The following is a 16648-nucleotide window of genomic DNA, read 5'->3' as shown; positions in this document are numbered from 1 at the left end:
CTGTCCTGCAAGCCTTTGCCATGTCATACACCCATAACCCAGACACTCACCCCACAGCATCACCCCACACTGCCACGAAACAAAAGTGGGAATATGGAAACCACAGAGTTTGTAGAAATTGGGCACTTCATCAATACATAATGATAACTAAAAGGAATGGGGAAAAACTCTGTATGTCCAAAATGCTACAGGTCTGAAAAAATATCCCACAGGGATAGAAATTGCATGAGCTAAACTTGGAGGAAGCACCAACTGGCCAGAGGAACACAGACCTGTCACTGAGAGCAGCACAGGTATAACCAGCAGTGCTCCAGCTGAAAATTAAACTGCTAAAGGCTCCATCAATTTATACACTAAAAGCAGAAAATGAAGGTTTTTTGCTGAAGAATACAGTGTAAAGGCAAACAAGATTCCCAATAGAATGTTCTGATCTAGCACAACCACACTCAGGACAAAAGCCCTGCCATTCCTGATGACTCAGTTCTCTGCTTCTGAAACTTCCTTCCTCGCTTGCTGCTTTTTTCAGCGTCAAAAACTGAACACACAACAGTCACTGGAAAATTAATTAGGTGGCTGAAAATGACAACAGTGAAATCTCCCAGGGCTTCCCCTCTGATCTTCAACTCTTTCCTGGCATGCCAATTCCAACTGCATTGTTTGAATGGGTGGAGAGCACGAACAAGGGATCCAGCAACAAAGTTTGTACAGAGTGGCACTGAAAACTGTGCACATACAAATGCTGCCCTCATGCAGGAGAGGAATTAGAAGTCCTTAGCATTTATTTTCTCCTCATTAAGAGTTGTCACTTCCTTGAACTGAACAGCTGTTGACTTTTAGTACCATACCTTCTCTGGATTTCCATTTCTTCTTGTGATGGACCATTTTGTACTTGAGAGGGAAGCTGTGAATTCTGTCGAGGCAATGTAGGACCTAAGAGTAAAGACAGATCCTAAATTAATAGTTTGAATTTTTACCATGCAAAAAAATAAAAAAGCACAAAATCAAAGAAAAAAGCCAGCCATCACACAACTTTTTAAGAACTGCTCACTTTTGCTTTTTAAGCCAAACAAGCTCAACAACATAACGCAGCAAATAAAAACTGCAACCTCACACATGTACAATGTTACCTCACGCATCTGCAGAATGAATTTATTTCACATGGATGGAAAGGTCTCACAAAAATGCAAAACAAACTTTCTCTACGATGGAATTTGACAAAAGCTTTGAAAAGCACTCCAAGTCTGATTTTTTTCTTAAAACAATGAACAAATACCCTTGGAGGAGCAGGAAATGCTCAAAAAATTAAAACACTCACCTAAATAGAACACTGGAAAAGGGGGAGAAAATAGAAAAAGGAAAAAAAACAAAAGAACAGGAGAAAAACCATCAGAACCATACCACCATACTGAGAGAAGGAAGATAAAGCATGTTTCTACAGCTCACACCAAAATTTACTCAGATTTCAGGTCATCAGCTTGGATCAAAGACCTTTTTTGCATAGATAAGTATTGTGTCCAAAGGAATGGGGGCATATAACAAATGTGCAAACTGTGAATTCTGCTAAGCAGAAGAGTGCAAAAGGGAAGTTCATGCACAATCATCTTCAGCCTTTACTAATGGGAAATTCTGAACCATACAACTTTCATGTAATTGTCTAAGTGAGATCTGTATTCCAGAAACAAAAAAAGCTTTACCATTTTAATCACAAATGTATTTACAGCACAAAACTGTGTAAAAACAAGTGAAGAATAACAAAGTGTGGAACAGAATACAGGAGACCTAATGGATGCATTGCTGCTGTCAGGCAGTAATCCAGGAAATTACTTAGACTATAAATATGCTCAAGTTTATGGAATTTTTAAGAAACAAGAATTAAAATCAATTAAAACATCAAGTTTTGAAAATGTCCAAGAGCAGAGCAGTGATTTCCCACTGATATTTCATCAAACTAGAGTTATGGAGTTGTAATGAGATCTTCCCCATCTCAAATATCAAAATACAAAATTTTTTGCTATCTGAATTTGTGAAAGTCACCCAAACCCATAAAAAGACCATGTGTGATACACTGACACATCAAGGACAGGCAACTTGTTGAGACACAGCCAACAAGTGTCTTAAAAGCCCTACAAAAAGGTTCATTTCCTCAGAATGCCACAGTATTGTGTCCACTGTGATCTTTAATCATGAAAATCATAAAAGTGTACACTATCTATGTACCTTACAATTACAAAAAGTAATGGGACTTAATTGTGGAGGATGAAAGCAGACAGTGCACTACTGAGGTGGTGTCTTCCTTAGTTATTCTTTCAGCAAGCATTAGGCCCTTATACCTAATGCCTTAATGTTGCTTGGGATGCACTATTATTGCTTGAAATATCTCCAAGAGACACCCCCAGGTATAGAACCTATAGTGTTTTAAATGCAAAAAAAAAAACCTATTAATTATTGCAGTTTGTTAAATGATCATTAAGCAGAAACATCTTCCACATGGCTCATCTGGAAAACTCTTCTGCTTTAAAACTTCCATAAGACACACGTCGTCCTCTCCTCTCCCCTGTGTGACAGGTGGAAAGCTTGAATGCCCATGAAGCCATGACTGCAGCTCGCAGGCAGCTGGGCTATTTGCTGCCTGCACCAGGCTGCAGCCTTTCATGGCCTTTCACAAGCAGACACAATCCAGCAGCAGTGAAAGGTGCTATAAACACCAGCACTGCTGCTTGCCATGCCCAGCAGAGCACTTGGAGTAAGTCAAGGCTCACAGCTTGAGCTGCAAACTGCAAGCAACACTTGAAGTATCAGACACGGAATGAAATTCCCATCCTATTCCTCAGAATGAAACACGCTGACCTGAAAATTAATTGATTGCCTTAAAAATCAACTTAGCTTAAGGAAGTTAAAGACAGTCAAAAAAGCTTTGCAGTCCAAGGAGTGAAATTTAACATTATTGGTAGCCTGAGTTGTGGTAGGTGGATTAATAATGAAGAACAGAAATAAAAAGAAATGGCCACAATGTGTCCATATACCAACCAGAACTATTTCGTGCTGAAAATGCAGTAGAATTGGAAAGTTCAAGCTTCAGCCAATTTAATCTTTAAGAGTATTTAACAGGGCTTTTTGAAGAAAGTATTATCATGCTGCAGTAGCATGCAGACCACCACTCTCCAACCCTTCCACCTTAGTCATTCTTTAGCCATCACCCCCAGAAAGTAAACACCAAGCTTCACCTGCACTGGCTATTCCAACACATCCAGCTGTGAGAAAACCTATTCTTGTAGCCTCAAACTTTGTTCCAGAGCACTATCCTTCAGAAAACCATGTTATCCATCAATTCTGCACAAGGGAAATATAAGCAAGCCAAGCCAGCTTTATTTGGCCAGCCCACTCAGTGATGGGCTTCTTTCACAGCTATGCACACAGGAGACAGAACAAAATCACCTGCTGGCAATTAACCTGGTGACTCCAGTACTTCTTACACATTTTTGACTCAAGGAAATGCAACCTGAGTGTACCAAAGGCTTTCAAGAATGGGAAGTTCAGCTCCCAACTCATCTCTCCTGTTTTTTCATGAAATTTCCCTCTGCAGCCACCCTGCTAATGAACATTACACCGTTAAAGGTACATGCCAGGTGGAAAAGTATGTTTTATCCTAGAAGGTTTATTACAGCAAGGCAAGACTACCACTTTATTAATAAAATACAACTGTCTGGGTAGCAGAACAGGTGGTATATTAAATAAACAGGAACTAGCTAATAAAAACCTCTCTCAGATGTTTCTGAACACTTTTAGATACCTCAGAAAGATCAACCCCCATGAGAAATATTCAGATACTGCCTGGAAAAGAACTCTGATCCTTCTACAGGATCACTTTATCTTCAGAAGCCAATATAAGCCAAGTGAGAGATGAGGCTGAATGGTCTATTCATTCTGAGTTTTAAAGAAAACCTAACATCTCTCTTTTTCTAAAAAAGCACAGATGGTGCACTCGGCAGCACATTCTGACAGACAGAGGATATAATTTTATACTAATTTGTTCAGCAGCCATTCCAGTTTCAGTGCTTTCTGTTTTTCAGCTTATTCTCACCTTTGCATCACCCTTCCTCTATGACAGTTCAGGCAACTGTGTGGTGAGAGATGGACTGGAAATCTAACACATTAAAAATCTCAGGGAAAAAAGCCTGCATTAAGCATTTCCACCAGCTAGATGACAGACAGACCTGGTTCTTCATGCAGACACACAGACAATTATGCTGGCATCAACATCAGAATATCAACATCAGACTGCTGGGGACTGCTTGAACCATATCAAGCATCCCCAACATTGCCCTTTTAAACCACAACCAGAGTTATAGTTTATCAAACTCCTTAATTTTTTTTTAGCCCTAATTGACTGGTTACTTTGTATCTCTATTCAAAAACCAAACCATTTTCAGTTGCACAACCCTATGAAAGCATAACTGGCAAGCTAGGGAAGCAAACACATGGTTTTCCCCCCTCAATGCCTTTTGTTCCTCTGTTGCTTCACTCTTTCAGTTACCTCGTCTGTTTTGGAGTGTCACACCACACCCTACCCCACTTCTTCTCATGCCAGCTGCATTGTATGTTATCAGTGTTGACACTGGCTGATATTGAAAATATCACATTCTTGTAGCCCTAAAAAACCCCAAGCATCAGCTGCAAGATTGGCACAACACATGTCCTGCAAATTAGACACTGAGCCCCAGTGGGGGTTTTCTTTTGGCTGGACAGGCTCACTTGGGAGCTGGCAACACAAGGATGGATGAAAAGGGGTTTGGGGGGACCAGGGGCAGCCAAATCATGTGAAATCTTCCTCAGAACCTCACATGCCCTAAATCAAGAAGGCAAAACCACACAGAAAACCTCCCACCTGCAATTACCGTACTTCAGAGTACAGCAATAAAAGACAAGCCCTAATTTTTGAATAAATCTACTAAAGCTGGTCAACTATCACACATAAGATTTTTAGTTTGAGGTGAAGATCTCAATTTTCTCCCCAGAGAAAAAGCTCATATAAACAACTCAATAACTGAGAAATTCTACTCCTTCACTTCTCAGTATGTTAGTGCCAAAACTAAGCAGTGTTCCAATTATACAGTCTGATATCCAAATCAAAGTGTGACTTGTCTTTTAGAAGTCTTTTCAAAGACTGAAAGTGGACAGCAAATTTATTTATACATTTATATGATATAAACATAAGTGACCTGACTAATTATAATCTTTAGAAAATATTTTCTTTGAGGACAGTTTGAATACTCCTACTAAACAAAGCCCACACCCCAGGCAAGAGTTCAAAGCTACAGCCAAAAAGATGTATTTCTATTAGGGTATATAAGAACTTAGCAAAAAAAAAAAAATATGTTTTACTACATGGTTAAAGGTTTTCTGAATGAATGGAAAGCAGGCTTTTCAGAGATCTGTGCAGGAAGCAGTAAGAACAACAACTGTGGTATCCCTCTTTGAAGCGTCTCCAGCTCCTTCCCCCATTCAGAGCCTGTCCTGCTCCAGGCCATGCCAGAACAAAGGCTGGTTTGATTTGCCAACCAGCCTTGAGCAGAACCAAAACCACGCCACTCCTCTATTGTAGTTGTGGGGTGCCCCAATGAAGGCAGGAATGATTAATCTGACCATGTTCTCAGAAGGCTAATTAATTTTTTAACATACTATATTATATTAAAGAATACTAAACTAAACCATACTAGAGAATACAGAAAGGATACTTACAGAAGGCTAAAAAGATAACAAAGAAACTTGTGTCTCTCTCCAGGGTCTCGACACAGCTTGGCCCCAGTTGGCCAAAGAGTCAAAACAACTCACACCAGAATCCAGTGAAACAATCCCCTGTGGGTAAACAATCTCCAAACACATTCCAAAGGAGCAAAAGACAAGAGAAGCAAATCAGGTAATTATTGTTTTCCTTTTTATCTGAAGCTTCTCAGCTTCCCAGGAGAAAAATCTTGGGCAAAGGGATTTTTCAGAAAATATGAATGTGACACTCCTCAAGCCCTGGACATGTGTTATGGGTTTTTATGCAAGACCATGATGGCCAAAAACTAGGGCATTAACTAGTGATGAAATTTTCTCTAGTATTTCTGTCTGGGTGAATCATCTCCCAGCCAAGGCTTCCCCTCCCTTCCAACACCTACTTCCTCACTCACAGCTACCTTCAGCTGAGTTAATTCACTCATCACTCCAGATTTAAAACCAAACACTTTCCACTTCAATCCACAAGCTCTTTTAACTTGATCAAGGCAATAAAAGGCAGCAAGAACAACAAAACCATTCATTAAAACACACATGAATTGAAGTAGAGGTAAGCCTCCTATCAGTGCCAGCAGTGCCTTGGGAACCAGGCTCTGATAACCTGGGAGCCAGGCTTGGCTCAGCCCCAGCGTGCTGGGGGACATCAGCAGCTTCCAGTGTCCCTCTGCCATCCTCTCATGCCCAGGGACACAGCTTCACCAGCAGGGAACTACAGCTGTGAATGAAAATACAGTGCCACAAACATAAAGGAGCAACTATTGAAGTTAAATCTATCAATACCATCCACTGTGGGATATTTAGAGCTCCCCATCCACCCTTAGCTGGGTTAAAATTTGTTTAAATAGCAATGTTATAGGTGATGACTGTCACTGCTGGGGGATAATACTAAAGAAATGAGCCTAACCAAGGTATATTTCACAACTATCTTCATGACTTTTATGAAAACACCCTGCTCCCAAAAGGCAGATTTAATCTATCTACAACTTCTACTGATAATATTTTTAAAGACAACACTATAAACCCTGAACTGTAAAACATGCTGACATTCCTCTATATTTATTAAACAAAACTTTATCCATAAATTAATGTACTTCTATTTGTATTTGCCATGCATAGGTTGTTCACCTATAATTTAATGCTTTTACATGATTAAAAAAAAAAAAAGAAAAAGGAAACACCATACAGGCCCCTTGAAAGTCTGTATGACTCTGAAAACTTAGCAACTTTCCCCTTCACTTCCAAACACCACAACTAACACTGATGATGCTTTCAATAATCTTATCTGCAATTACCATAAAGAGGAAGTACTCTGCCCAATCAACAGGTTTTTTATTTCCTGCAGGGTCAGCATTTTGGCACATAAATCAGGATTACCTAATCAGTATTAGCTATTATAAACACCTAGTAATGACCTAAAAAAATTATTTAATCAATCCCACATTTAAAAGGAAGGGAAAAATCTTGTTAGCAAGACCAGAGATGATATCCAACTCTTGACAACACAGGTAATAAAAATACCATCATGTTACTCCTGTTCTGACAGGGAGTGCTGACAGCCTGTTCCAGAGGCTTGCTGAAAGTACAGGTATAGCATCATTACTTCACTGCTGTAGAATTTTTATTCTCCCAAAACAAGTTTTAGCATGACATGAACCAAAACAGGACAAAGAAAAGCACCCCCCAAGCTCCACATATACTTTTCTCATTTCAGTCTCCTGTAGTCTCTCTATATATTCCAATTAGGCAACCCAAATTTTCGTTTCAGTTTGTATTTCCCAAAGATATTAAATTATTCAATCCATTATTTGAGTGCATTCCCCTATCAGCAAGGATTTAATTACCTATCTCTGCTGGAAGAGAAAGGACTGCACATTAATGTACAGCTGTGAATAAAGATTTGTTTATTTAATAACTGGACAACCTAACTTCTAGAGTTACTCATTCAAGAGGAAATCAAAAAACTTGAACCACAGGGGCTTTTTCCCCTCCAAGGTCAGAAGAATAAAATAATGAGACCTTGGAAATAAAAAAAAAGCCTTTTGGTTCTTTTTTTTTTACTCCCAATTTTCCTATGAATTAAATTGTGATCTAAGGCAATACTGGAACAGATTCACTGAAGCCCTTCATGACCTTGCCTTTATATCCAGAACATTCCAAAATCTTTTCAAGAACCAATATATAACTGCTACAGATTAGCACAAAAACCATCATAAATCTTACATCTATGCAATTCTATTAGAAAGAATGAAAATAGACTTATTTACTGTTGTGACATCCTTCGTTCAGTTCTTCTGCCGCTTTCATCTTCTGCAACAAACAACTCCAAGGACCTCCCCAGGTGCAAATCACACACCTAGAAATCCCACACTTAGTTTCCTATTCTCTTAGCAAGGCTTTCCTGAGGTTGAAGACAGATGCCACACAAAGAAACACGGATTCCAGCTGAACTGGAAGGTGCTTTTTGCAGCAAAGCTGAATATGATGCTCCTTTGTTCCTCCCAACACAAGCTTCCCTTACGTGACCTTATTCCTTCAAAGAAATAATCCATTGTCTCACACATCAGAGAATTCTCAGCTGTCTGATTTCCCTTCATTGAAGCTCTTCTCTCATTCCAGAACCACTTTGATTGCAACAATGAGCCCTACTTAATGCAGATATGAAAATTTTCTTTGTAATGCAATGCAAAACCTTTGCAGCAAGCTGTCATCTCCAGACAAGACAATTACTGAATATCTGAACACACTGCACACAGCCTTAGAGCCAGAAATCCTCTTCATTTGACCTCTTAAACTTGATGACATGCACTTGTCATTTGATGAAGGTGTCACTTTTGACCATGTCAAACAGTTATTTAATGTAATGAGTAGTAAGTCTTCCAAAATTTTCCCAAATGAGGGCTGGGAATAAAACCTTGGTTGACTTTTAATGCATTTCTGAAACAGTATGGGACAGTATCTGCAGTATTTAATTCTTTTAAATTCCAGGACAAAATGCAGGCCTGTGTTGTCCTACTCTTCTGCATTTACTGGTTGCCTACAATCTGCCCAACTAGCCTGCAGGAAAATAGGGTTTGCTAATGCAATCATTCAAACCAGAACACAGCTAAAATACTTTGACATTCATTTAAATAAACAGAGTTCAACCATTTGAGAAGTTAGCACATTCATTTAACCAGTCCTATAACTCAGGGGGGATAAAGTCCTACATCTGCAGAGCATTTGCAGCAGTTTCACTGATCAGGCATCCATTGCTTCCCAGCCCTCTGAGACAAACCTGCACTGCTTGTGGAGCAGAAAGCTGCCACTTGCAGTAAAGCCTTTACTCTTAACCTCAGAGACTTTCACACTGCATTCTGAACTCATCAGAAGGACAAAAAGCCCATCCCTGTGAGCTCAGCAGTGCCTCAGCTCCAGCAGATCCACTAGAGGGAGATCCTAAATTAAACAACCTCCAATTTTGCCAGCAGCCAGCAGAACAGCTGAGGATGCCAACTAAAAGATCAATGACATTTTTCAAATATATGCAAGAGAAGGAGACCATGATTTAATTTTAAAAAGAGTGAGAGAGCCCTACCCAACAGCTGACTTGCAAACCAAGAAGATGTACACAACTTAATCTTTAATATCTCTCAGAAGTCGTTTAGATTTCTGTGAACCCTTGCATAAAATTTAAAATTCATCTGCAGCTTTATGAATTTCTGAATAGTATGCTCAGCTAACATTGAAACTGCTTTCCTTTTATGAATAAAATACAACATAAAATAAGCAAGCTAATAAAAGAAATTGCCAAAATGAGAAAGCACAGCAGAAAATAAGGATACTGCAAGAATCTAACTTTAACTGGATGCAATTCTATAATAAAACGGAAGCTATCTATGTAGGAACTCTTTAATTTTATTTGAGTTGGAGGTTCTGTATGCCATTTTGGATACACTAGGAAACACAGCAATTTATTTAACTAAGACAAGTTGTCATCTTCAAGCACAGATTTTTGAAGCAGTATCATCAAAATACCAATGAAGACAACATGGGTTAGAAATTTTTAAAACCCAAGCAGATACATTGAAAGAAACAAAATTAACCATATATAATGTATTGATCATCATATATCAGTGCAAGGTTATTTTATGACACATACCCTCCCAACACCTTTTCAGAAAGAGTAATTTGTTTATAGAAGAGAGGCAGTTGCAATCCATTTCCTAAAATGAAGAGCTAATATTAGAACCTCAGCGCCAGTGACCTGTCTAAGTAAATATTCATCTATTTCTGAGATGCTGGCGGGTGGGAGGGAGGAAACTAACACCAAGGATTCATTTCTAGCTGCACCTTTAGGAAATTATACCAACTACACAGAAACAAAATTCACTGAGCTTTGAGCAAGGAGCACAATTAGTTTGCTTCTAAACTGCAAGCCACTTAGCAACCTATTTCCATTATTGATGCAGCATGTTCAGAAAGATACCTCTTACACTGAAACAGGTCAGGAAAATTCAGTAATATCTAGATCAGACAGTGACAAAATTCCAAGTTGATAAAACTTGGGAACACTTGTTGACAGTAGTCTAACAGAAACATTATGAACACTTCTCTTTAAACATTGTCTGGAAGTGATATGAGGCTGAGAGAGCAATTCCATGAGCCTTATTAGGAATTGTTTTAGAGGCAGCACTGCAAAACTGCTCATCTGCTGAAACAACGCTGATAATGTGAAGGTTTGGTTTTATTTTTGGTTTTATTTCATCTTGATGGAAGCTGGAGCACCTATCTGTCTGTGGCACAGGTGACAGCTCATCTTAAACCACCACACCCCTTGGCTGACAGGAGCCAGGGAAGAACAATTACCTCCTGTGCTCACCATTAGCTTGTGATGCAGCTAATTAATGCATTTTGACTTGTGCCTGCTGCTACCACCAAATTAAATTCACAACAAGGAGAAACAAAGTGACAATGCTGTAATTCAGAGAAAAACTTAAAGGTTAACCGAGTCACTTTCAAACACAGTCACAAACATTAATTCGTGTCCATGTCAGAATTGTTGAGAACAAACCAGAGGACAACAGCACTGTAGTCAGCAACCAGGCTGTGGTAAGTCACACACAGTTATGAAATTTACAGTCATAAAATTTTAGTTTTATCCAAGTCTTTACAAACTGAAGTGGCATCTCTGTTCATTAATGAAGTTTCTACTACTGAACAATAGAATAATGCAGCAGCCCACAAACACCTTGCATAAAGTAGCAGGAGAACAAGTCATTAGACAAATTACAAGCCACAAAATTTAAAAAGGACACACTGCCTAACAAAAAAATGAGCAATGCTATGCCTGCTTATGTAATTTCAGCCTCTCTAACAGCTCAGGCTCAGGGTTATGAGGAGTTAAACTGAACTACAAAGGTATGTATATGCATATATACACACTGAAACACAAATTCTTCAAGTACAGGTAATGGGAAAGAATTTGAACCCCTCAAATCTGTGGTAATTATCATCAATCAGGGCTTTTCAACAAGAGTACAAACCAACACTTCATATGTTCCCAAATACTGGTTGGGAGACAGGTGATGAACAGTCAGAATGCATAAAAAGTTTACAGTTTAGTAACCCTTTGGGAAAGCAGAACTGAGGGATGTAGAAGGGAAAACACCCAGCTGAGAGGTAGGGGACTGGGAATCACAGCTAACTCTAGCTACCATTTCTATTTTGGCCTCCTATGTTGTCTAACAATGTAAGCACTGCAGAATGTATCAGCCACAACCTAGACATATTAGTTTCAAAAGGTAAGTCTTGAAAGGACAACCAGAAAAAACACCAACTTGATAAAACCACCTTTTTTGCTGTAGTAGAGACAGCCCTAGTATAGTTATCTACAGCCTCTCTTCTACACAAGAGAAAGAAAACTGGCACACAAGCACTATCTCTTGTTACACAGGCAATCTTTAAAGTTTAATGAGGACAAAAGAATTCTATTTGGTTACAAGAACACAAAAGACTCTTAGTCTTTTAAAAGAAACTCCCTCTGTGTGTGTCACAGTGTTACACTGATCAATTTGCTGTAGAGCCTACCTAGAACCTGTTACAGATATCAGCAGAAGACTGAAAGCCAGGAATTTTTCCACCACTGTTTTAAAGCCTGTCACCCTGATCTTCAAACAAATGAAATTATAAACCTGGTGTCTACATTGATGCTCATCTGAATGTTAACCCTGGATTCAAGGTCCCTGAGCTAGAAGACTCCGCATGGTAAAAACTGCCAGAGAAGATTACCTGAATTCCAAAGTTTATAGGAAAAAAACCTTCACAATTTTATAATAAACCAGTAACCAATGAGAAGCAAAAATACCAACACATAATAGGAACCTGGGTGTCTCTAGAAATCCTGAAAAGTATCCTCCTTACAAGGTACATGCTTCTTGGGCAGGTCTTTTTGAAATCCTGAAAAGTATCCTCCTTACAAGGTACACGCTTCTTGGGCAGGTCTTTTTGTTTTGTTTCCTTAAAAAAAAAAAAAGGCAAAGCCAGCAGTAATTTTATAATAAACCAGTAACCAATGAGAAGCAAAAATACCAACACATAATAGGAACATGGGTGTCTCTAGAAATCCTGAAAAGTATCCTCCTTACAAGGTACATGCTTCTTGGGCAGGTCTTTTTGTTTTGCTTCCTTAAAAAAAAAAAAAAAAAAGGCAAAGCCAGCAGTTTCTGTATCTAATATAGAAATATGTAAATTGATTTACTTGCTAGGAAGTGCAATTACAGAGATGTCAGCTGAGTTGAGAAGCACTGTTAAGAAGCAGTAATTAGTTAGACAAAACATCCAAATAATTAAAACACCTAGAGGCTTATTTATGATTAGAAACAAGACTTATAGGCATTTACACATAAACATTTGAATTTTTCTCTATTTGAACAATCTTAGGGGAAAAAATAGTGAAGAGACTCTTACCAGCTTCCTGTGAATTTAATACTTCTAAGGCATGCATCATGGCACTTGCGAAGACATTGGCATCTTCTTTGCTGCCAAAATTCAGACCATACACTTGCCTAGCATCACGCCACTGGTGGAAGGTCTGTGTAGCCTGATTGTACTTCAGCCCTTTTGGAATGGCACAATTTATTACCACCTACAATCATTTAAAAAAAAAAAAATTACTTATGTTTAAAAGTGCTGTTCCAGCAGAAGTTTCAGCTTTGTGTAGATTTTATTCCTCCACCACACGGGTTAATTCACGACCTATAATCCGTGAAACACAAGGCTGAAAGCACAAAACCATTTCACAATTTTAATTCCAACACTGTCTGTAATCAGTGGTGGGAATACACAAGGGGACTAATGAGATATTTTGTAGCAACTTTTGCAGTTTAAGTGTTCTCACTTCAAAAGATGCAGCCATGTTTCCTAACAGCAATGCAGTAACATCCACAGCTCTGACTTCCAGCAGCAGACTGCTTGATGTGAAAACATGCACCAGAAAATCAGAAACTCATTTTCCCATGAATTTCACAGGGTACTTGTTGGGTTTCTTTTTTAACCAAGTTATATCACCTTCTCCCTGTGGCTGCTGCACCCCTTGGCTTGCAGGGCTTTCAGCAGCAGTTTACTGGATTTGTACCATGGATCACAGGGTATCATTTTGCAAGATTGTTGTGGCTCACACAAAAGATGAAAATTTGAGCTATTAGGACAACCATTTACTACAAGCCATCCACTAACAGGATCCCATTGCACTTGGATAACTACATCCTCTCACCTTTTTCTGCTGAATAATGGGACAAAAAAAACCCCAGATTGCCTCTCAGATGAATGCACAGAGACCATTTATTACTTGGAGTAAATATTTAGTAACAAATCACACAGGAGATTACCAGTATAGCCTTCAGGTGTGTAATAAATGACCAAAAACAGACCAAAAGAATTCTATTAAATGCTGGGAAGGAGGGAAATAAATATAAGAAGCTTTCCTCAAAGAAAAGATTACATTTTAACCCCATCCCAAGTATCATATGACAGAGCACATTTACAGAGTGCTAATTTGACATTTAATCATGATAAAGTAACTTCATCAAGGAAATAAAGATGTAATCCCTGTTACTCCCTTTGCACTCTCTTAAAGTGCAAACATGAGAAGGTTTTTTGAACAAAATGACCTGGGGAAATGAGACATCACGCATCCAAGTTTCCATGAGGTAGGAAGAGCTAAAAGAACTGCTGGTGTCTACACAGGCTGCAGCTCACAGTGCAGAGTGGGGGAAGAGAAGCTTCCAGGTTGCCACTTTGCCTTAAAAAAAACCAGATGACTTCTATGTACACCACTAGCCTTTATAAACAGATACCTGTAGGAAGGAATGGCAAAAGGACTATTGCTTTGGGGGTATGCAAAGTGCTTAGTTCACAGGGAAAAAGCAATAAAAGTTCTGCTACTTCAGTTAAAAAAGTGATTCTTTTAAAATTAGTCCCATAATTTTGCTGAAGACTTAATATTCTAGATTTTCAGAGATTTCCTCACCTGATGATCCTGAATCTTCCTGCCCACTACTCTGAATGTGTTGTTGCCTGTGTGATGATATATGTGAACTCTGCTGAATCCAGTTGATCCTCCAGCTGGTACCCATTTCTTGTTGGCATCATCGTAGACCATTACAGCAGCTCGTGCTTGGCAGATACTCTGTTCACTGTTGATATACAAAGTGGAGAAGAAAATAAAATTACTTGTGGCAAAGCACCATCTTTCTGGTTAAGGTCTTTTTCTTAAATTTAAAATGTTAAAGCAATAGTCCTTGCAACTTGCTGAAACTCCACCTTTCTGAATATAAAACCACAAGGACTTTGAGATTTTGCTTACATGAGTTCATTCTGAAAAGCTGTGGTCCAGACAGACAGGCCTAACAACTAATAAAAGAGATCAAGAAGGTATTCACTATTTCTTTTTGCACTTTTTCCCCTTACAGTTTTTTTCCCCCTCCTTTTCCTCACCACCAGCCATGAATTTTCATTAAATGCCATAACCATAAACAAAGCTTTCTGCAAAGACCAAAGAGCAAAGAATCTGGAGTTGCACTAGCTTCATACAATCTACACTTCCCAGTGGAAATTACTCCTACAGGAGATGAGAATTGGAAGGCCCTTGTACCTTTTAACACACAGACAAGAAAACAAACACAGAATAAAGTTCAGCACAAAAATTTCATCAGCTCCTAAATGAAACACATTTTGGTTTTGACACATTTTACAACAGTTAACACCCAGATGTAACATTTTCTCCCTGAGTAAAGGTTCTACTGATCACCAGAAAGTGCAAATTAATCAGGAGATTGTTTTTGGCAGCTAATCCTGATTATGCCAGTCAGCTGGAAGCTGAGCTACAGCCTGAAGTTAAAAAGGAGCATATCATGAATTTCATCATATAAGAAACACATGAAATCAGACCATGCCAGAAACAGACTATTTATTAGGAGAGGAAAGGGTGATACCATGCAGGTTGTCTTTGGGGGTAATATCCAGATGCAGACAGGAAACAAAAATAGAAAGGAATGATTTCTTATCAGTAAGTCGGATTCTGTGAACATACCACTCCAGCACACCCAACATTATAGAAAGCACATGATGCCTGGCTTGCAAGGAATGTGGCCTGCCAGTTGGAACACTGAGAAGGCTGAGCAGACATGCATCCTTCATAGGAAAGTAAAGGAATATTTTTCATATTTGATGAAAGAGGGAAAGGATGCCTCCCCCACCCATCTTGGGTTTTTTGTGATTTTTATTGGTTGATTGGTTTGGGAAGGGGTGTGTGTGTTTGTTGGAGTTTTTTTCCAAACACCATGCTGAATTTCCCAGTATCTTATTCACATCCCCTAACACAAGAAAATTCTGAAGTAAATCCAGCTGTTTTGTTAATTTTCAATACTGACATTTTTGAGAAAACAGAATCAATTTCTATCACACTTTCCATGGCATTCTAACAATTATAAAAGTGCTCAATACTGGGATGCTCTTCAGGGCTCATGGAGAAGAGAATACTGAGATCGTGTCTCTCATGCACACGGAAGATTCATGATCAAATGAGGAAATAGGTTCTTAATTTTAAAAATGCATGTGTTCTAACCCCATCACCTATTCAACAACTAGATCAGAATGGCATTACAACCTCTAATTAGACCACCTTTTTTCTAGTTCAATTTAGGGATATTAAAGTGATAATATACATGACTAAAGTGCTTCTTTTCTAAGCACAGTTTATAGCTTAGACTGGAAGGAGCACATTGGAACCAGGAAGATTAAATGCAAAGAAAATAAATTTTGGTACAGCTTTTAGGCATTTTGCAGTCCCATTAAATACATGCCACAGTGAAATATGGTTCACTCACTTGAGGACAGTGCAAGAACCTACTGGATTTCTTTATTTTTAGATATTTTTGGCACACATCTTAAAGTTCAAACCTAGAAACATTCTGTACAGTTCACAAAGTACATGACAAACAGTAATGTGGTTTTTCTAAAATGCCTGACTGTAAACTTGGAAAACTTCTGAACCCATAATAAATTTTTGCTATATTTCAATTTGGATCAATCAGAGGCATGATAAACCATAGGTGACAGGCCTAGATACTGATTTGGAAGCAGAGCCATGTGGTTCACAGAGTTCTTGCCAAAAAGTAACTTCTACTCAGTCATGTGCCAGACAGATTACAAAAAAAAAAAAAATATTCTATTAAAAAGTGAGACTATGATTCTAAGCTAAAATGTTCCAATTACAACAAAGGTAGAACCAGAGAGTCACTGAGTAATGGTGCAGTGAGCAGGAGACTTCACAGGACAGACCACCAAATTGCAGGTGCTCTTATTCAGCCTAAGGTTATAAAACTTTTTACAT

The 16648-nt window shown here is 38.7% G+C and overlaps 1 protein-coding gene across 1 annotated transcript in view; it reads right to left on the bottom strand.

The window, feature by feature from the left end:
- ENAH (ENAH actin regulator) overlaps nt 1-14452 on the bottom strand; it is a 46785-nt gene extending 32333 nt beyond the window's left edge. Inside the window, exons 1-4 of the mRNA XM_039716980.1 lie at nt 14285-14452; nt 12724-12901; nt 1316-1327; nt 846-930 (exon numbers count right to left, since the gene is read on the bottom strand). Coding sequence (XP_039572914.1) covers nt 846-930; nt 1316-1327; nt 12724-12901; nt 14285-14416 — 407 coding nt within the window. The 5' untranslated portion in view covers nt 14417-14452. The remainder of the gene's footprint in view (nt 1-845; nt 931-1315; nt 1328-12723; nt 12902-14284) is intronic.
- Nucleotides 14453-16648: the final 2196 nt, after the last annotated feature.

This window comes from Passer montanus, unplaced genomic scaffold (genome assembly GCF_014805655.1).
Source record: "Passer montanus isolate IOZ18808 unplaced genomic scaffold, ASM1480565v1 scaffold37, whole genome shotgun sequence".
Classification (NCBI taxonomy): Eukaryota; Metazoa; Chordata; class Aves; order Passeriformes; family Passeridae; genus Passer; species Passer montanus.
Note: the sequence above shows the minus strand (reverse complement) of the source record. Positions and strands in the feature narration are given on the sequence as shown.